This window comes from Atractosteus spatula, chromosome 1 (genome assembly GCF_055471065.1).
Source record: "Atractosteus spatula isolate fAtrSpa1 chromosome 1, fAtrSpa1.hap1, whole genome shotgun sequence".
NCBI classification, from domain to species: Eukaryota; Metazoa; Chordata; class Actinopteri; order Semionotiformes; family Lepisosteidae; genus Atractosteus; species Atractosteus spatula.
In genome coordinates this window covers 28,726,262-28,748,562 of record NC_142706.1, presented here as the reverse complement: position 1 = coordinate 28,748,562, position 22,301 = coordinate 28,726,262, and the positions used below count along the sequence as shown (strand labels likewise).

General features: G+C 36.7%; 1 protein-coding gene across 1 annotated transcript in view; it reads right to left on the bottom strand.

Annotated features, from left to right (window-relative positions):
* arap2 (ArfGAP with RhoGAP domain, ankyrin repeat and PH domain 2) overlaps nt 1-22,301 on the bottom strand; it is a 247,624-nt gene that overhangs the window by 49,249 nt on the left and 176,074 nt on the right. The window contains 2 exon segments of the mRNA XM_088920360.1: nt 19,999-20,067; nt 21,660-21,726. Coding sequence (XP_088776486.1) covers nt 19,999-20,067; nt 21,660-21,726 — 136 coding nt within the window.

The following is a 22,301-nucleotide window of genomic DNA, read 5'->3' as shown; positions in this document are numbered from 1 at the left end:
CTCAGTTGGGCAAAAGTACAAAACCTACCTTTATTATAAATATTTTAATTATGCAGAAATATGTTATGCATCAAAGCCTTTACCGAAGATATTACTAATAGTATTAATAATGAATGACTTTGGACAAACTGTAAACTCAAAGTATTACGCTGGTCCACATTCTTTCTAACCGTCATTTTAAACGAAAATACTTTTATTTATTTTTTTGACAAACACCACAGCATTTCGTTGATCTAATTAATGAGGACAGGACATTAGCTAGCCAATATGATAAAGGAATAAATGACATTGTTTTGTTCATTTCTTTAGCACATTTGTACAAACACTTGGAAACTGTCCAAGCCCTACTTTGTCAGGCATTTTCTTTTACTATAATGGACATAACAACTCCCTTGCTTTTAATAATTGTTTCATAATTTCTAACAACGCAAATTATTTAAACTGTGACACTTATCATTCAACCAGAGCTCAAAATATCACAAGGATCCTCAAGAGCACAACAAAGACTGTATTAAAAGATACTTGTATCAGATACATGAGAATCCAAGATTTATATCTCCGCTAAGAAGTAGTCTTTAAAATTTATCACACAGTAAAAAGTCAAATTTCTGGGGTGTTTGTATACGAGAGATTATGGTACTGCTTCAGAAGGGTGTCAGCCAGTCAGATTCCAGGACCGGAATTATCTGTTTTATAATCGAAAAAATGTAATCACATATCTAAAGAAATTAATAATGATATTAATTTAAGGATCCAAATATCTAAATCTATGTATCTATATAGCTGGTAGTATTACTGTATTTCACTTTCTTTGTAAACATGTTTTGTTAACACCCGAATCGCAGGTGGATTCTGTTTTTTGGTCTGTAGCTCAAATCCTGCTTAACTAACAAATAGACACAAGAAGAGTATTATTGGACAATGCTGTAAGGCTCTGGCGGAATTTCTCTGTAAACTGAAGAGTTTTAGAGGAGACAGGTTGTGTATCGCTTCTTTTGACACTTGTAAAAAAAACATTCCAATGTTAATGCGACACAGAAGATAATGTGGTGTATTGGTCATTAGTGAAAAGATTTAATCATTTAATTTCTTTACTGTGTACATTTTAATTTGCTTAGTATTGAATATTTATATGGAATTTTAACACTAAAGGGAAATTTTAGTAGCTAAGCATAAAAACGCAGAGGAGCATAACGAAGGTCATAAAGGTCATAAATAGTATTAATTTAGGAACATAAACATATTATGTAAACTGTATGTTGCTGTTATTGGTATTTTAAAGAAAAAATACACACCAATACTCCATTTCTCCTTAAACATTTTAAGCACCAAAGTCTTACATGTGGTTGACCTTCCGATCATATTACTGTAATATCTGTACTGCTGTTTCATTGCATGCCTCATGGCTTTCCTCGGTGGCGTCACGGCTTAAGCGACTGATTTACAGTATAAGCTTGAGATCGGGTGTTCAAATCCAGAAATCGCTATGAGTTTTCTTTTAACAAAAACACTTCTTTGAAAAACTAAAATAGCAAATATTATGGATACTACAGTATATTGACATTTTTTATATTTCAAAATAACATGTTCATACTGTATGTACAGTACACAGCCATACCGCAGGTTGAACTGTAGGGCGCAAAATCCACCTGAGCCCAAAAGCCCTACATTATGTGCATTCGCCTGGGGCTGCGCGGTTTTCAGCACTCTCTGCGGGAGTGCTGGCTGTGACGAATTAAACAGGTATTTTCAAAGTAGAAGGGGGCGAGTCTTCCAGCAAAAGACACCTCCCCCTCCCCACAAAACCCCCTTTTTTTGCTTACAGTAGTACTTAAGTACAGTACAGTAAGTACAGTACTTACTTATGGTAGTACTTCTCGCGTTGAGAAAGCTAGGTGTTAGCATAAATTATTAGTAATCAATAATATTAAATTTAGCAAAATTGTGCTAATAATAAATTCTATTCTACTCTGTGAATGTAGGGGGGAGGAAGAATGCCCGTGGTCTTTTCACTGACTGCAATATTATGGACACTCAATTGACTTTTTTTTAAAAAACTTTTTTTTGACAGCTGGTACAGCACCCCACCGCACCCGCGCGCCAGCATTATATTCTCATGTACGGGTAGAATATGTTCATTGTCTTCCAATGAAAGACGGGTTCCTTTCGCCGAAGTCGGGAGACATTAGAAGCATGCCACACCCGGACTGTTACACCAACGCATTAGCAAGTTAAAGCTATTCCATTGAGGAGCCGGGCGCGATAATTGTGTTGTTCCTTGATTTTCTGATCTGCAAGGCCATTTGCCTGCAGCGAATGTGAATTCTGTCTGGCATTGTCAGATCGTGAAAAAATAAAAGTATTTTAATCAAGATGGGGGGTAAGGGAGTCGTCTCTATGACACTCTCCCTTATAAAATTAACGTGAAACAAAACAAAAACTAAAAATAAGATACAATCTACAGACATTCACAACATAGACATATCTTAAAACATTTACATATGTTGTTAAATTATTACTTTAAATATATACTTTAAGTTACTGAAACAGCCAGTTAATAAAATTGTTGCAATTTTGTTCTTGTTAGGAGGTGGGGATATTCTGACAACAATTGATTTAAAGACAATCTGTCAAAGTGCAATGAAATACAATAATTACGCTGGGCAAAAGTTCCGAGGTCAAATTCTTCCGCGATGGGGGTACCTTAAAAATGCAGATGACGGCACCGAAAAATTTTGGCGCACCCTCTCTTTAAAGCCCTGGCCAAATACGAAGACAGTACGTACAGTTATAATTCAAACTGAATTAAAAACTACACATTCTAGTTACCATGGTCGTGCTTGTGATCATTGCGTTTAACCAATGATACAGGGCAAAAAATCATTCACATGACTTTGGGGCTGAGTTTAGAAAGCTTAACCTATCAGCAACAAAGCAAAATGTACACGATAGGCTACCTCAAACTGTCAGTTACACGACTGTGTATGTCACTTAAGCCACTCCTACTTGGCATTTTAGTTATGGAGACGGAAAGACGCCCCCCCCCTCTGGGTGCCTGACTTGTCGCCATCTTTAGCCATTCCGTGTACGAGTCGCAGTATCTAGAGACACGTTCGAAAAAAAGTTCATCCCAGCTACAATACATTATTTTTAATATTTTTGTGGTAAGAAGGAGCAAAATATCTGCTGCTAGTAATTAGTGTACGATTTCTAGTTGAAATCTGAGCCTAAATATAAAGTTAAAATCTCGACAGACAAAGCAATGTAGGAAATGCACACAGAAATACACAGAAAATAAATCCGTTCTGACATCTCAAATCAGTTTCGATCAAGGTCTCCAAAACGAACAAGAAAAAGAGCATTTTCAGAGAGCAACTACGCTGGTTTATGTAGAATAAGATTTATGAGCAATCTAATTTCTTATTCGTTTAAAACAGTGAAATGTCAGCTGCAAAAGATCACCCCTTTTTCGCGCATAAATAGTGGTTATTAACTCTTTGAAATCTGTCTTTATAGGTTTTAAAGTTATGCAATGTCTAAGCCGGAACACATCATTATATCTCATTTTTTATTTATTTGAAAAAATAATTAAAAATCATTTGCCCAGCCTAACAGTATTGTTGTTATTGTTTAAATTTAAATGGAAATGGGGGTGACGGGAACTCTTAATCGAAATAAAAATAAAATAAATAAAACAGGTTTCGATAGTTAATGTTAGTGCGGATCGCGGTCACCGAGGGGCACTCCTGTCTCCCCAGATGACACTTTTTATTTTTTAAGATAAACGCGAGATAAACAACGTTTGTTTGAAACCGCTCCACAAATTTTCTCACATGCACGTATTCTCCAATATCACCACAACAAAACCATAAAATTTGTTTCCACAGACATGACACTATTATGCAATAAACCATTAATGAATTATTAATCATTAATAAATTAATGAACTAGCAGAATCCCAATAAAAACACACGGCAACCCGGCAAGCACAGCATGTCAATATCATACATTTTTACCAACAAAACCGCAAAAGCAAAAACCAGCAAATATATATATATATCCCATGTTTTTACCTTATTCTGGAGCATGATATATATCCAAAATAACCCAGACTAGTTTATCTCAAGAGCTAGAGACTAGTAAACGTTATTGATTACGTAGTAAATGTTTGAAGAATGGCCGCCAGAAATAAGGCGATTTGATTGGTAAAAACCGCTGTCATTCATTGTATTTTCAGCCATTCAGAGCCCTTAGGGGGTGAGACATCCTCTAGAAGCTTCAGGCTGCATTTTTAAAGTGGCATCTAAAAGCAATACAGGATTCTGGCTTTAAAATTCTGAACATATTGGAGATTGCTCAATGTGGATTTAAATAACCCAATGAACAGGATGTGCATTTATTAATTCTATTGAAAAAAGCCTTTCTTGATTTCTCTAGTTCCTAGTTTCTCTATGTTCTCTATGTTCTAATAAACTTTTATTCCACAATGCCTTGTACTACATGGCCAGTAGGGAAACTAAAGGGGAATTTCAATAGCTGAGCATAAAAAGAAGAGGAGCATAAAGCGCGTGATGGTCATAAACGATATTAATTTAGGAATTGCATCAGAGATATATTTTTAACTGCACTGCATCGGAGAGAATCAATATAGCTTCTGGGAAATACATTTTTCCTGCATCAAAGTTTAACCCATTCAGTTAAACCCAGAGGTGATCTTCTCCAGTCATGTGTGCATGCAGACCCTTGTATAATACATATTGCAAACTTCAACTCCTGCCCAGACTGTTTACAGTAAAAAATGATAAAATCAATTACCATATGTGATGTATAAAATAACTGCAACATGCAAGAAAATCTGTACCAGGATGAAATAAAAGAATAACAAACATCACTGATATAAAACAAATCGGATGTTATGGAACGATGACCTACTGTACACACACGCAATGTTCTTTTACTACAATCAGCACACTTCTACAATGAAAGAAAATATCACTTTCTGAAACAATTAGGCTGACAAAACAGTTCTGAAACTGTTAAACCACTATAGTGATTGAAAGGTTGAAAAGTTTGAGTCCTGTTTACCATTAAATTGCCATTCTGAATATTGAAACTGAGTACTAAGTAGCTACTGCATTCATCTGGTAGTTATTATCACGAAAATACTTTTGTTAAATTAAGATCACAACCAAATGGTACGTCAAAATGCCCCATTTTAACTGCACCTAAATATTTAAAGTCCATCAGAAATACACCTACAATATAAACCACTACAATTCACAGATGCATTGGGAAAAAACTTTCACAACTCTTAACCAATCACATCTACAAGCCCATTTAGCATTAATCTGGTTCTTTTCTACTGAATCTTCCATTTTGTTTGGGCATAAATCTCAGTTCTCAGAACTGCATTAGAAACAGGCATAGTTTAGGGTTCTTTAAGTTGAATATTTCCAGTTAATTAAAAATAATATAATCTGTATACATCTTACATTATATCTAATGTCTAATTATATGTTAGAAAGATCAGCAAATCAAGGAAGAAAACAATTATCACGCCCAGATTTACTAACAGGAACAGTAACAGTAACAGTCCGGGTGTAGAGAGTTTCTACTGTCTCCTGACTTTTGTCTTGGACAAAAGGAACCTATCTCTCATCGGAAGACAACAAACCTATTCTACCCGTACATGAGAATATAATATAAATACACCAAGGGATTAGGTTGAGTTCCCATTACAAAAAAATCAGCGAGCCTGCACTACAACGGCCATAGATGGAGACAAAGATCTTTTATGGGAAGAGACGTGGTGCTTCAGCTGCCTCGGCTTGTGAAGTGTAAAGGGTAAGCAAATACAGCAGGCTTCATCTGAAATACGTGATTATAGTGCATATTACAAGGTATTATTACTGTATTGAATTATACATTCTATTATAAATATTTCTTCGCAGCCTGTTCTTCAGGGAAACACCGCACACGCGAAACGATCTTCGAAGACTACCAGGACAGTAAAATAGAAAGCGGTAAGACAGATGAAAAGAAAAGTTTATTTTGACGTCTGTTCCACAACTGATGAATACTGCTGTGTGACTTTATTTCTTACATGGGTTCTGTTATTTTGCCATAGGCTGTGGGTCTCTGCTCTTGGCCACTGGCCAGGGTGCCAACCTGTAGAAGCAGCACCTGTGTGAAGACTTTTTGGCAGCAGTGGGAGCAGTACGACTCATTACTGGGAGGATTGGGAGGTTGGAGACACTCCTGAAGATGCATAAGCAGGAGACAGTATGTTCCGGCAGTCGAATGTTAGGGCAGCTGTCTCCGAACAGATTTTCATCTCCTGATAAGTGCCTCTCCCCGCCGCGCAGGTTGCAGTGCCTGGTGGAAGGCATACAGATGCAGCCATTCAAAACGAGTGGGGTACGCAGCAGTAAAACATGGTGGGTGTGTCGCATCAGAACGTGTCATAACACGTCAATTCGCGTCATACCGTATGACACCGCAGTAAGATAATAGTATCTGGAATCACCGCCTGGTGGAGCTAATAAAGCTTAACCTCTCATGTACAGCATTTGAGCTGTCGCCAGAAAACACCCGGTTTTGAATCCCGATCACTGCTGAGGGACAGTCTTTATTCAATTAAGAATTTAAGTTGTATACTCTTTAGACTTTTAAATTTAAACTGTATTACAGCATGTAAATCATTATACATCAAAAAGTTGGTATTGGTATATTTTATGAAAGCAAGATTGCTCAGTTGGACAAAAGTACACAACCTACAACCTTTATCATAAATATTTTAAGTATGCAGAAATATTTTATGCATCAAAATCTTTACCTAAGATATTACTAATAGTATTAATAATGAATGACCTTGGACAAGCTGTAAACTCAAAGTATTACCCTGGACCACATTCTTTGTAAGCATCTTTGTAAACGAAAATACTTTATTTTTTCATTGACAAAAAGTAACACCACAGCATTTCGTTGATCCGATCACGATTAATTTCCAGTCATACAAAGTAAGTCTTGAGAATCTCTGATTCATCATGCCTTTCACATGCTTATAAAAGATATTAATTTAGGAACATAAACATAGTAATGTATGTAAACTGTACTGTATATGGCTGGTTTTGGCATTTTAAAGAAAATCAAAGTCTTACAGTATATGTGGTTATTTTGAAAGGTTTTTACCTGCTCCTTCTGACCATATTACTGTACGTTCATATACTTTGTGAAAAATTGATCGTTTTAACCTTTTCTGCGAATACGCTCGTTATCGGATTAAACAAAAGCATACTTTTAGAATTGGATTAATAGGGAATATAATATGGATTCACATATCTAAATAAATTAATAACTGTATTTCTATATTGATAGGTGTTTAGTATCCTCTCACGAGGCACCAGTAAGGTGGGGGTTGTGCATTTACTGGGACAATTCTTAATTGTAGCAGTAAGTCACAAAATGATTCGATGGTATTAGAATCCAACCTTGCAGGATAACTCAAACAATGCACACACACAGGTACTAATACACGAAAATACATTTATTAATACATAAAATGTGCATATAAACATGGCAGATCTTATCCTGAGGGTTACAACAGGTATATATTCATTCACGAAGAGTTACAAATACCAAGAGGGACATACGCTCAGTATATCATTCATTTAGACCGTTTCGTAAATGAACTTGGTTACAACTTCTACACTAGATACTCAAAACAAGTACATAATTCTTAGGAATTAAATTGATATCAACTGGTTGGGATAACAATTGAATTCTCGAGCGGTAATGCAGAATGTTGAATACTCATCCAATCTCTGTGGATTCAGATCTCCTGTAGGCACAAAGAAACAGTTGCAGGCTTATTGCTGTCCAATCGTGCTCTCTGGATCGGTGCCAGGCAGTGCTCGGTGCGGCTTGCGGCGATGCGCTGCTGATGCTCTCTGAAGACTGGCTAGTTAGTGTTGGCTGAAACTAGCAAAAAGTTTGTGCACAGGAGAAAAATGACTGCAGGTCCCAGCAGGTCAGGAAGAAGACCGGTTTGTTCCTGATGAAGTGTTAGTCCTGAATCCTTAGCTGTCCACAGTTCCGACCTGTTCACAAGGCTTGCTGCTGATGCTAACCTCGGGTGGATCCTTTGGTTATGCGCTGGCAACCTCCGTCCTCAACTCTTAGAACAAAGGAAAGTCCTGCACTCGGACACACTGGCCGTTACGTGGTGGTCCAGGCTGAGTCTGAGGATGCTCAGGTGGAGCCCTGAGGCTGAATGTCCAGCAGGCGCGCTGCGAGAATGTCCTGCGCTTGGGAACTGTGTTCCCTTGGGAACTGTTCTGCCCCCGGGAACGGTTCTGCGCTGCGAACCATTCGAGAGGTTCTCTGTGTTGACTGTTTTTCCTGGAGGAAATGCAGGTTGTTCATTGGTTGAAAGTTTCATGGGCACCAGAGACCCACGTGGAGTTAACCTGCCCAGCCAGTTCCTGATTTGCTGATGATGAGTAACCATGCCCTCTGACCTTAGGGTCGTAAACAAACTTTGAATCAGACTCCCTTGGAATCTCCCAGACATGAAGGCGCCAGATAACCATCTGTTAAGGTTGCTGGAGAATCTCAGCATTGGGGAGCTGTTCCTTATCTGGACACTCTATCAGCTAGACAGACACCTTCATTGTGAACCAAATGGAGTGGCCTCTCTGTATCAAGCACCACTGAGATGAAAGAGAGAGGGACTGGCAAGGGAGCAGAACACTTAATTCCTGTACTTTAATAAGCCTCGCCGCTACATGTGTATTACTGTTTCAGTGTGTGTCACATGACTTGCTTTAGTGGTGTGACAGCTTAAGTGACTGATTTATAAGCGTGAGGTTGGGTGTTCAAATCCAGCAATCGCTATGAGATTTATTTTAACAAATAAAAATTTCTTTGAAAAACTAAAATAGCAAATATTATGGACACTACAGTATATTAACATTTTTTACAGGTGTTTTCAATGTAGAATAGGACGAGTCTTCCAGCGAAAGACACTCCACCTTCCCGCACGGACACATGTTTTCTTAGAAAAACAGATTCACAGCGCGAAGCTGTGTCAGTCTTCTGTGTAAAAAAAATGGTTTGAACACCATGGGGGCTGTTTTTAATAAGTGCTATACACTTCCTCGTGATCATCTTGGAATCGTTGAGTAAGCTGCAAGTTTTTTTTATAAATAGCATTCAGAAATACAATCGAAAATAGTTTTGTGGTGTATGCATAGATGAAACTTTTCTAAAATGTATAACAAAATTAAAGACGATTAAAATCTGTAATCTGTAGTCTTTCCACGTGTAATGTCATTAGAAAGTACAATAAATTCCTGCTTTGTCTAACGATGGTATCAAAAAAGAAACCGGTGCTTAATGATAATTAAGGGACTTAGAAGTCAAAGAAAATGATTTACATTGTTTAATTTTAAACACTAAGTTATGAACGCAATTGGTGTTTTACAGCCATTGTGCATTACTGAGCTCCGAGCTCCCTCTCTCTCTCGGTGCCGCCTCCCCCTCTGACACAGCGCAGTGGACAGCACACTGTTTTCAGAGCCTCTGATTGGGGAAAAAAAGACCTGCTGATCTGTTCTACATACCAGGAAGACAACAGAATATGATTTTTTTTTATTCGAAACGTGTGTTGTTTTTATGAAATTCGTGTATTTTAAACGTTTAATTAAGAAGTAAAAACCTTACAGCGTAGACAGATTCTAAGCTGGTCACGAGGAAGAAAAATCACCCATTTTTTGCGCATAAAAAGTGATCGAAACCTGTTTTTATAGCTTTTAAAGTCATGCAATGTCTAAGTAGGAACACACCATTATATATCGTTTTGGATTTATTTTTTAAATTTGCCCAGCCTAATTTTAAAGACCTCTGCTTGTGAAACTTTTCACAGCCTGTACATAAAACTATTATTAAAAAGCTTATTAAAAACAGCCCCTATGGTGTTCAAACCGATTTTTTTTACACAGAAGATTGACACAGCTTTGCACTGTGAATCTGTTTATCTAAGAAAACATGTGTCCGTGGGAGAAGGTGGAGTGTCTTTCACTGAAAGACTCGTCCTGTGAAAAATACCTGTGAAACCGGTTTAATTCGGCACAGCCAGCACTCCCACAGAGAGAGATGAAAACCACGCAGTGCCAGGCGAATGCACAACATTAATGTAGGGCTTTTGGGCTCATGTGGATATACGCCCTACAACCTGCGGTACCGCTGTGAACATACAGTACGAACATGTTGTGATATTTAGAAATATAAAAGATGTCAATATACTGTAGTGTCCATAATATTTGCTATTTTAATTTTTCAAAGAAATGTTTATTTGTTAAAAGAAAACCTCACAGCGATTGCTGGATTTGAACACCCAACCTCACGATTATAAATCAGTCACTTAAGCTGTCAAGCCACCAAGGCAAGTCATATGACACATACTGAAACTTCAATACACATATCAATATAGAAATATAGTTATACCATTATTATTTATTTAGATACGTGAATCCATATTATATTCCCTATTAATCCAATTCTAAAAGTATGCTTTTGTTTAATCCGATAACGAGCGTATTCGCAGAAAAGGTTAAAACAATCAATTTTTCACAAAGTATATAAACGTACAGTAATATGGTCAGAAGGAGCAGGTAAAAACGTTTCAAAATAACCATGTACTGTAAGACTTTGATGCTTAAAATGTTTAAGGTAAATGGAATACTGGTGTGCATTTTTTCTTTAAAATACCAAGACCAGCCGTATACAGTACAGTTTACATAGAGTAATATGTTTATGTTCTTAAATTAATATCGTTTATGACCTTCAGATGCGTTCTGCTCCTATTCTTTTTATGCTCAGCTACTAAAATTTCCCGTTAGTGGTAAGCGGATCAAAATGTGCACAGAGATTAAATGATTAAATCTTTTCACTACTGACCAATGCACCACAAGTGCCCCTGTCGATCATTTTTGCCAGCCAATCACGTACCGCGGTACGGTGCGGTGGCTCATGTGTATTTGCATGCAGTACAGGTTTATACCATGCATTTTGAATAGCTGCATCTGTAGCTTGTGGGAAATGCATTTAATTGTACTCCATCAAAGCTTAACTGGTTCAGAGTGCCCGACATTACAAACTCCGAGTTAAAAGGAACATGTCAAAATATTTCCAAAATAATCACAAGTGAACGAGTTGATGGATTGGAAAATAATAGAGAAATCATAACAATAATCATGCAATCCAACTGAAAGAAGGACACTTAAATTAACATGAAAAGACTTTGTGTAAGCTGGAAGTTCTTTTTACTTCTTAATTAAACTTTAAACAATTTAATTTTGTAAACACAACATGCATTCCGTACAGAAATAAAATAATGTTTTCTACAGGTATTAAGCAGATTAGCAGGTTAATGACAAAATAGAGCACTGTCCACTAACCGTCCACCACTGTCAAGGGATATAACTTTAATCTAAACAAGATCTAGTACCTGGTGCAATTAAAAAAATATATATTTTGAATTAATTGAATCCTAGGTGTGAGTTCATAAAGCGAGAATCACGTACTATCCCTATGTCTGCGAAACACTTGATCATCTACTGTAAAGCTTTCAGTGCTTTGTGTGTATTTCAATCACAGTGGGGTAAGGGTGTGTGGGGAAAGGTTGAGGCTGCAATTGAATTGGGGATCTGTATTCTTCACACCTGAAACATTGTTTTCTCTGAAAGCATTTTCTTCCCTCTTTAGCTGATCTTTTGCTGCCTATGCATGCTTACACAGCTCCCAACTTGACTTCTCTTTCTTGATTTAGAAAGCTTAAAAGAACTTTACAGTTTTATTTTCAACAAATTGTAAATATGATGTTTACATTTAATTAATTTTTCACTTAAGCGTATGGAGGAATGTCAGCTGTCACGGAGAGCACCCCCCCGCCTTCCCCATACGGACAGACTGATAAAGCAAATTTGAAGTGTTAACTATCCAGCCATTACAAGCCACTGCAGCAGCCACAAATAAATAAAAAATAAACTTTTTTTTCTCCTGATGGTAACTCTAACACATTTCACGTTTCACATCCTTGCGAAACAATCAAGACGTTCTCATCCAATCAAAGGTTTGATGTTTTTTTTTAATTTGGAAACCGTGAGCTTGACATGCAGGTGTGAAGTAGGGTTAACAGCTTCAGATTTAAAAAGTTATTAATAATATCTTCCGTGTCACATTAACATTGGAATGTTCTTACACGTGTAAAAAGAGGCGATACACAACGTATCTCCTCCAAACCTTTCTTTTTGCTGAGAAATTCCGCCAGAAACACACAACCTTGTCCAATAATGTTGTGGTCTTGTGTCTAATTTCTGGTTTAGCAGGATTTGTGCGATAAGCACATTGTTTAATGGGGATGACATTACCCACGACTATATCACTGTGCAACACAGGTTTGAGTCGGAGTGTCTGTTAATAAAACAGAGCGCCTTTCAATACATATAACTACTACATGATTTCTTTATCTGTTTCAGCTAAATGATTGGAATTAAATCAGTCAGAAACTCGGGTTGCCAATTGTAACTTCCCTGCTTTGTTTAACTTAAAGAATTTTGTAAAGAAATCCTTAATCACAAAACCATCACTTAATTTATCCAGATACACAAATTCATGCCAGAGCCAACAACAAGCTATAATAGTGGACTATTTTTATGTATTCACTATATAAGAAACAAAAAAGGATTGCTCTGATGTTGCTTTGAGCCATTGGGTGCAGTGCTTTGTCCATTACCACTACAAGAACAATAAAAGTTTCAGAATTTCAAAAGTTTCAAAATGTTCACCTGTGATATTTTAGTTACAGTACTTAGTTACATAATTCCATATACTGTACATATAACTATCAAGTGATGTTAAATCACTATAAAATTTATCTTTTTACAATAACAGCAAGTGGTGTTCTTAGATAGATACTTTATTGATCCGTGAGGGAAATTGCAGTGCAACAGCAGCTTAACACAGTCAGCACAGCAACGAAATGATACAATAATATAACAATTCAATACATACAATACAATCAGTACAGTCTTACTAAAGTACGTATTCTTAGAAAAGAATAAAATGTTATAACTTTTTATGAAGTACATAATTTAAGCTTAATAATATTAGAACCAGCACGTTAAAACCAGAACCCATGTAAGTTACCAAGTTAAAGACTTTGATGCATAAAATATTTATGCATAATTAAAATATTTATGATTAAGGTAGAAGTTTGTGTACTTTTGTCCAACCGAGCAATCTTGCTTTGATAAAATATACTGACTTTTTAATGTTTAATGTTTAACATGCTGTAATACACAGTTTAAAATTATTATAAGTCTGAAGAGTATACAACTTAAATTCTTAATTATAAAAAGATTGTCCCTCAGCAGTGACTGGGATTTGAAACCAGGCGTTTCCTGGCGACAGCTCAAATGTTGTACATGAGACCTTTAGCTGTATTAGCTCCACCTGGTGGTTTTACAAGGTGCTTCCAGATTCTATTATCATATTTCAGTTAACATGCGGTATGATGCAGTGTGATGCCCCGTTTTAACACAGCGTACCTCTCGAATTTTGAATGGCTGGATCTGTATATAGTGCTATTCTGGACACTATACTGAAAGCGCTTTACAGGTATTGTGCAGGTATTACAGGCACTGTATGCTGTATTGTTGTGCATTTGATAAATAAATCTTGATTGATTGAGACAATGGGGAATCTCTTCCACCACCACCTGGATGATGGGATGGCAGCCATAGTGCACCAGTACCCTCATCACATATCAGCTAACAGTGGGGAGGAGAACAGAGTGATGAAGCCAGTTTATAGAACGGAATTATTAGGAGGCCATGATTGGTCAAAGCCAATGGGAAATTTGGCCAGGATGCCGGATTAACAACCCTACTCTTTTTGAGAAACACAATGTTTTTTTTTAATGACCACGGAAAGTCTGAACAGCGCCTTTTTACAATATTGTGTCCCCATCACTATACTGGACCATTAGGACCCACATGACTGCAGGGTGAGTGCCCCCTGCTTGCAACCTTAGTTTTTCCGAGGAGGTCTCCCATCTATGTACAGACCAAACACAAATCTTTTTAGCTTTAATGGGTTGCCAAGGGTGAGTTACAGGGTGATATGGCTGCTGGCGATAATTTATGACAATAATAATTTAATCTTCTAAATGCATATTTTGTTTTTATTAGCTAGTAGAAGTCATTAAAATACAACTTGATCATGGGATTTTTTACTCATTTAATGTGACAGGAGCAATAATGTCTGTGAAGTTTGTCATCTATATATTGCACAACCCAACCCTACAATGTAACTGCTTAACCACAAGGTATTGAGTAATTGCTGGAATTTGTTGACCTGGTTTTACTAAATACCTTAGTTTTGTACCAAATGTTACAAGGTAAAGGTGACATAAATTAACAGCAACTAATTACCTCATACAAAGTTTCAAAAGTAGAACTTTTATATTAAAAAGTAGAACACATATTAAAGAAAAGGAAAAACACCCAAAGCAAGGAATACATTTTTCTTTTTGTGAAGTGTAAAAAGCACTGCTTTCACATTTTGTTGCCTGCCAAGTAGAAATGAATATTTGTTAAATACACAACCTACTCATCACATTCAATGCAAAAAAGAAAGACGCAAATAGAAAACTGGAAAAGTCATGATTGTGTAAGTATTCAAACTGTTTGAGGTGGGGAATCTATAAGCCATACAATTTATTAAATGCCCTAATTCAATGATTTCATAATTCATTACATACAGCTATCTCTGTAAGATCCCTCGGTCTGTTAAGTCATAATGAATATAGGGTATAAAGAAGAAAAGAATAGATGGGTGACGCTCAATATTTTGACTGACCATAAAAATGCTCTAAACCAGTGGTTCTTAAACTGTGGTACATGTACCATTGGTGGTATCCAGAGTGCCCCCAGGTGGTACACCAGATGACCCTTGAAATATGTTGTATGCACTGAAATATTGGGAATTAAAAATTGAATAATTAAAAATCTGTAATTTACTTCATCGGTTTCAGAAAGCTTGAGACGGGTTTTCATATTTTACGCAGCCTACGTACTTAGCTATGTCGATACAGTGTGCGCTAATACTTGAGTGTTCATACTCCTTACCATATTTCAAACATCAAAAAAAGAGGACACCCTGAGGAACTTTTCTATTGCCTTATCTGGGAAGGGGGTCTTGATGGAGAGGGTTTTCAAAATATCCCACGTTTTATGTTCATTGGTAAAGTAACTGATGATGTTTGTGTGAAATGCATATTAAACAATAATAGTATCCTCTTTTTTGCTGACAGATTTTAATTTAGTTTACAGACTTTTTCCTTGGTTTGTCTAACGGAGTAAAGTTATCTCGAAGTTCGAATACGATTTGGCACATCAATAGCGTTTTCATGAAAACCTGCTAGAGTAATGAAAACACTTATATTGTGTATTAGGTACATAATGAATGTTTTCGCAGCCTTCACTTAGTCATTTTTATGCCATTTTTTACCCATGCTCAAATATACTGATGTATTCTGATGTCGATATCTTTGTAAGGGAAACACATAAAGTCTTCAACATATTTTAAAGACCGTGACTTTACATGAACGTATAAGTGAGCTAATTTTTTTTTTAACCCCAGGTGTCTAATTGATGTGTATTTACGCACCAACTGGAACACTGTGGGACACCTGTGTACACACGTTCACAATGCGAGAAATACTGCTCAATAAGAGTTCATGTGAACAACCCGTATAAGAACATAGGAAGCCGAAAAGCACAGCCTTTAAGCAAGGGGATAAAGCTTTATTTCTGAAACCCTTTCCTTATGTCCTGTTTTCATTTAGGTAACGGTCAACTATATATGCAATATGTTCAGGTGGGTAGCTGCGTCAACATGCGTCGTCTTCAAAAGAACAAGAAATATGTTTATTCCATGCTAAAAAGAGAAGAGAGAAACCACAATGTTTTATATATGCAATACTGCTGGAAGCAGGAAAATTCCTCTCCTGTTCTCAACAGCTTTTTAAAAACAGTATCCATGATGTTCAAACCATTTTTTACACAGAAGACTGACTTTTCACAGCTTTGTGTTGTGAAACTGTTTTTTCTTTTGGTTTTATTTAAAATGGTATAATTAGAATAGCAAGGCACTGGGATAGATTGGTGCTGTTCATGAGTCAATAGTTTTTAAAGCACAACACTCACCAATGCAGGCCCTCTGACCTTCCACAATCTTGATTTGGTTCATGAAACTTTATTGTTTTAAATGATTTTTTCAGTACGACACTATTAGACATGCAATGCACTGGGAATGGTTGGTGCTGTTCATGAGTCAATAGCTTTTAACCTGCAACACTCGCAATGCTGCAACCAAGTGTTTTACACACTAGACATGCCCTCTGACCTTTCACAACCTTCCTTTGATTTGTGAAGCCTTTCTTTCAGATACCTGGATATGTACATTTTGCAAACACTAGTCTGATGAGGGTATGGTATGCACGCTATCACTATGGTAGGTATTGCAAGCAGGAAATGTAGTGATAGATTTGAATGAAACAAAAGCTGATGAAGTTCAGTGGAAGGACTGTACGTTTATCTGCAGGCAGTATTGGTTCTCTAAACTAGGGGAAAGGAATCAAACAGCAATCCAAAAACGAAACACATAAGTGTTTATCTATAATCTGAATCTTTTTTGAATTGTTGTATTCCTTATTACATGCGTGCACAACCATCGCAAAGATAAATATCAGATGCGTCAGATTTGATGATAAAATATGTATGCATCAGATATGTTTGCAATTTAGTGTTCTATCCAGTAATATTAAAACAAAGTGGGGAAGACTATGTCTTCACGGATGATGTAAAAGACCATGTTGCCCAAAAAAAGAAAGACCATGTCTTTCCTACTTAGGATGCATTTTTAGAATAGGAAGACAGGATCCCATTTATTTTGTGGCATCCTGGGTGCAGAGAGAGAGAGATTTAACTGCAGGTCATATTACATTTTTTAGAATGGTAGCATATCTCTTATTTGACTTCAGTAGGCATTAAGGCTTTAATACTTAGTAGAAGTCTGGTGGTCTTCTGGGTGATCAGGATGTTAGGTCTATGAAATGCCTTGTTTGTAAAAACTCTATTCATAGGGTAACCTGTGTGTTGTTGTTGTCTTTAGCATAGTGTTTGTCTTGTCCTTGTTAATAAACATTTGTTTAACCAAGTGTGCCTGGATTCCTACTATTTTCACCATGTTGTGCCAGAAAATAAAGAATCCACATGCCTCTAATTATACCAACAAATCGGGTTTGTTATTTTGGAGAAATAATTACAAGTTGAAGGTTATGAATTATTATTTTAATTATGGACGATACCACTCAGTCAGTTTCTGAATTTCACCTGTTTTGTAACCCCCATTTGTAACATTATTATTATTATTAGGAACAAGTACTAGGTTTATCCCATGCTGAAAAGATAAGAGAGAAAACACATTTCGGCTGTGAATAATCACTTGGCTGGGAAACCTCTTTTGCATATCCACATATAATTTGATGTCTCTCCAATGAGTCAGAATTTGTTCCCTTGGTTAACCCTATCTATGAGTTTTAGAATTTAATACAGTTGGATCACATATCCTCTAAATTTAATAAATTAAGCAGTGTTTTACATTATAAACTACATTGTAAACTTCAGCAAATGGACCCTGCGATACACCACTACTGCACCATTACAGTTTTAGGTTATGCCTCTTACAATTATGTTCCCTGTTCATTAACCAGTCCTTGAACCATTTATATAATTTGGAAAAGTTTCTTTTTTAATTTGAGAATTAATCTTTTATTAGAGACTATATCCAACAATTTCTGTAAATCTAAATCTCTGATGCTTTAGTGTTATCAATTGTCCTTCTTTTTTTATTTGTTGAACTATATTTAATGTTTCAAACATCCATCCATCCATTCACTTTCTAACTGCTTTATCCAATATAGGGTGTGAGGAAAAGAGGAACCTACCCCCAAGCAACAAGCACAAGGTTGAGTCTGAGTCTCCTGCTCTTTAATTGTTCCAACTTCACATTGTTCACCAGCAAGAATTCAATGACCCAAAGGCTTCTTCAGCCTAAAGGCAGTCTGCTGCCTAGTGCCACACTGCCGACAACTACAGTTATTCTGTGCTGCCCATAACATTGCTTTTCACCAGTCTCTCTCTGAGCCCTAGTTGACAGCATGAACTCCACTAGAGCTGCATTTCAAGGATGAGTTCTGAGGATCAGTGAAGTTGGCCCCCCTAAAACAGCACAAACCATCCAACCCACCGCATTTGTTAGTGTAGTGTTTATGCTGCTTTTGTTCCCAAGATATAGTGTCTTATTTTTTCCGAGGTGTGACATCACAGCACAGCAGCACAGGAGAACAGAAGCCGTCTCATTTGTTAGTTCTGTGCTTGTGCCATTGAAAGTAGCATCTGAGCTGCTTTTGCTCCCGAGATATACTGCCTTATTTCTCAGGATGTGATGTCACTCAGGCTCTCTACAATGGTGCAGAAGAACTGAATTGGTCTTAACCATTAGTGTTCAGTTTTTTCCAGTTTGTGCCATTGAAAGTAACTTTTAATCTGCTTTCATTCCTGATACATACATATACTGTAAATAGGTGGAGCAGTGGCACTGTGGCTAAGGATCTGCGCCTATGTCTGGAAGGTTGCCCATTCAAGTCCTGAGGCCGGTAGAGGAATCCTGCCCCATTGGGCCCCCCCTGAGCAAGGCCCTTAACCCTGCGCTCTGACCCCAAGCTTCTCTCCCTGCCTGTCTGTTTCATGGAGAGCAAGCTGATATGTGAAAAGACAAGAAATTGTATTTGGCTAATAAAATGATCTCTCTATATATCACTTTCTGTTTTGGGTAATCACATGACTGTCTATATGTCTATAAAAGGAAGTTTACAGTAACACTCTAATAGATCATATCATCAAGTAAGTAAAAGTATATCAATTCCTGCAATTTACTATCTCCATCTGTCCAGAGGGATGGTGGGTGGATATTTTGCACTTAATTACCAGTATTATCTGTGCATTTGTGTGAAATGTAAAATTAAATATGTCTCCAATATCTAAATATGACCACAAAAGTTGCCGTTTTAACCTTAAAAAAGGGAACATTAGGAAACAATTGCATTTTCTTAATTATGTGAACTCAATTCCTGCCCCTCAATTCCCTAATTTTAAGGAGTAAAGTCATACAATAATGTTCGTAGTTGGTAAAAGCTTAGAAACTGAAATGTAATTGAAGAAAGATACAAGATGTTAACTTTAAGTCCTTTCTGCATGAAGATTAGACTTCTAAGCAAAAGGAGTTTATGGCAGGAAAGGGGGTTAACTGATAAGGATTCCAGATGTCAGCTAGGAAAACCCCTGGGGACTTAATCCCTGACCATTTGGCCATAAGGCTGTAAACTGGCGAAACACGTGACCTCCCCCCTTTACCATAATAACGAGTGACGTCAGAAGCGGAAAGAAAATACTATATAAACTAAACGTTTGTACCAGCACTTTGAACAATACTTCGGTTTTGTTGTTTCTTGCAGGAAACAAGACTCCGGCTTTATTGTTCCTTGCATGCAATAAACTCATCTGTTTAACTTCATCTTGGGATCCAGAACCTTATTCTTTCTGTTACAACATAATTTATTAAGATGCACCCTTTTTTGAATGTCAGTTAAAATTCTCAATTTATCATTAATATTGTGAGATCAAATTAAAATAACTTATTAAGCAAGATTATATAAAATGGGTTCATCTGAATACAGCATATACAGCATATATGTGTCATAGATGTAAAGAGTATAATTTGAAAGATTATAATTTTAATACATTATTTGAATGTGAATTAGAAAATTAAATATTTAATAATAGATTGTAAATGTAGGTTGATGACACTTACCATTGTATCTTTCCACTTAGTTATGCATCTGTTTTCTGTTTCCATTTGCTTCACTTGATTTTCATTAACCTGAGCAATTAAATATAAAAATTAACACTTAAAAGTAAATTATATTTGATTAGAATCTCATGTTTTTTGAGCTGTTTTCACTTTCTGCTTGAAACCACTAATGTTGTAATAGTTTACCGCATTATTCTTATTATCATTATTTATATTCTTGCTTTTTATCCGTACTTTACAAATAAAGTGTCATAAAACATAATAGGTGTTCCATAATGATATCAGTAACTTGAAATACCCATAATGCTAAAAGAGTTTTTAGGTGCTCCAGGTATTGCACATTTAATTCTATCAAAACAATTTTTTATTACCAATATGTTCAATTTCCAAATAAAATAGTGATTTGACAGTAGTATTTTATATTTTCATATAGATGCATAATATTCAATTTAATTAACATTCATTAATTGTGAAGTTAATTTCAAAAGTTTTCAATGACAGCCATTAGTGTCTTCATCTGTGCAACTTTAAGCTGTGGGAGAAGTGAAACTAGAAAATAAACAACCAAAAGAAAGACACCAGGTGAGTTGAAGAAAACAATTATCTGTTTTAGTTGACAAATCTAAATCTAAATCTAAAAAAACATTTTTGTTATTGTTTCAAAAATTATTTGTGTTTGAAATAAATGTTTTTTTACAAATTGAATAAAATAAGTATAAAACTGTTACGCATTCCACTCGCGTCTCTGTCCCTTCTTGCATTCCCACGTGCACACTCTTTAACAAACGCTCACACTGCAAATAATACGCCAATCACCGTTCACTCCCGTCCCTATTTTAGTCCTCCTCATTCCTCACTTTTCCTCTCACTATTGCGGATTCTCTTAGAGCTCCCAAGTGCATGTTATACTCTTCTAGTCTTTTCTCGGTATTGATCTTCTAGCCTGCTCTCTATTTTCGATCTAGCCTTATGTTTTGGATTGTTGCCCTCTTGTTGCCTCTCCCGTGATCTGACCTACCCGCTTGCTTCCTGGTTTCGTTATCCGCCTAGTGATTTGGATTGTCGCTCCCTCATTGTCTCTCCCGTGTACAGACGTACTCACTCACTCCCTGGTATTCATTTTTGCTTAGCGATTCGGCTTGGTGTTTCTCTTTCCTGCACAGTCCTGCACAGGATCCATTTACCCTATCTGCCTGACCTGACAAAAACACTTAGAATTTATTATATGTAGTCCACTTCATTTGTTACAATACATCCTCTTAGACAATTTCTTACTTTTCCTAGATCTTAACATTGATTGTGTCAGAGTGCAGGGCTTATGTGAAGTGGATGTTGATTCAAATCAATATCTCTTTGAGGGTGATTGAAGATAGGTGTGCAGTTACTGTGAGAAAAATTTTAATTAATTTTCAGCGGAGTGTGTGAGGCCTGAAAGATGGATTTATTCCATTTTGCTCCCTGGATGTGAGGAGAAAAATCTGCTCCTCTTTGGAGCTGCAGATGTGATTCTGGAATGAACAGGGAGACATTGACATGAGCATCTCATATCATTGCTCCTTTCAGTGGGAGCAGCTGCTGGCAATGATTTTGTTATTGCATGCCCACATGGCTGCCAGGGAGGTAAGACATGAGCCAAATTGCTTGTCTTTTGAGGCACTTACCGGTGGAGTTTCAATTTGGAGCTGTGTCATATATCCTTCCCCCAGCTCAAACAGCCCGCAGTGGACTCTGGAGAGGCATTGGCATTCTTATGTGAAGAATGTGCTCGGTGTTCTACCTTGAACCTATAAATTCTCTTTCAGAAGCAACAGCTTGTAAGGTGAACCATTGACTGAAGTTGGGGACTTTCAGTACTGGGTCATTACAGAGCTGAAATTCTAATAATTTGCTGAATTGCTGAAATTTCATAGAGTGAGGATGTATTCCAAGTAGAACCTTTAAAAGAAGAAATATTAGTGACATTCATAATTTGAAGTTCTGGGATGAGGAAAATTTAAGAGCTGACATTGCACCGGTTTAACACCAATCGAGAGTTTGAAACTCAATCAGAAATGGATAATGAAAGGATAAAGGTGGATGAGTGGAGCAAAATGGATTAGGAAGAGAGGGAATGGGAGAAAAGGGGGAGAGTGAAATGGATGAAGTTCTCTGGGTTCCTGGAAAGGTTTTTAACATCAGATGAACTGAGAGAAAATTGCAGATGGCATGACATTAATAGAGTCTCATTTTCAGTGGATGGTTTGAGATTGAAGAAGCTATAAAATAACTACATTCCTGGCTTGAAGTAGACGAACACAATTAAG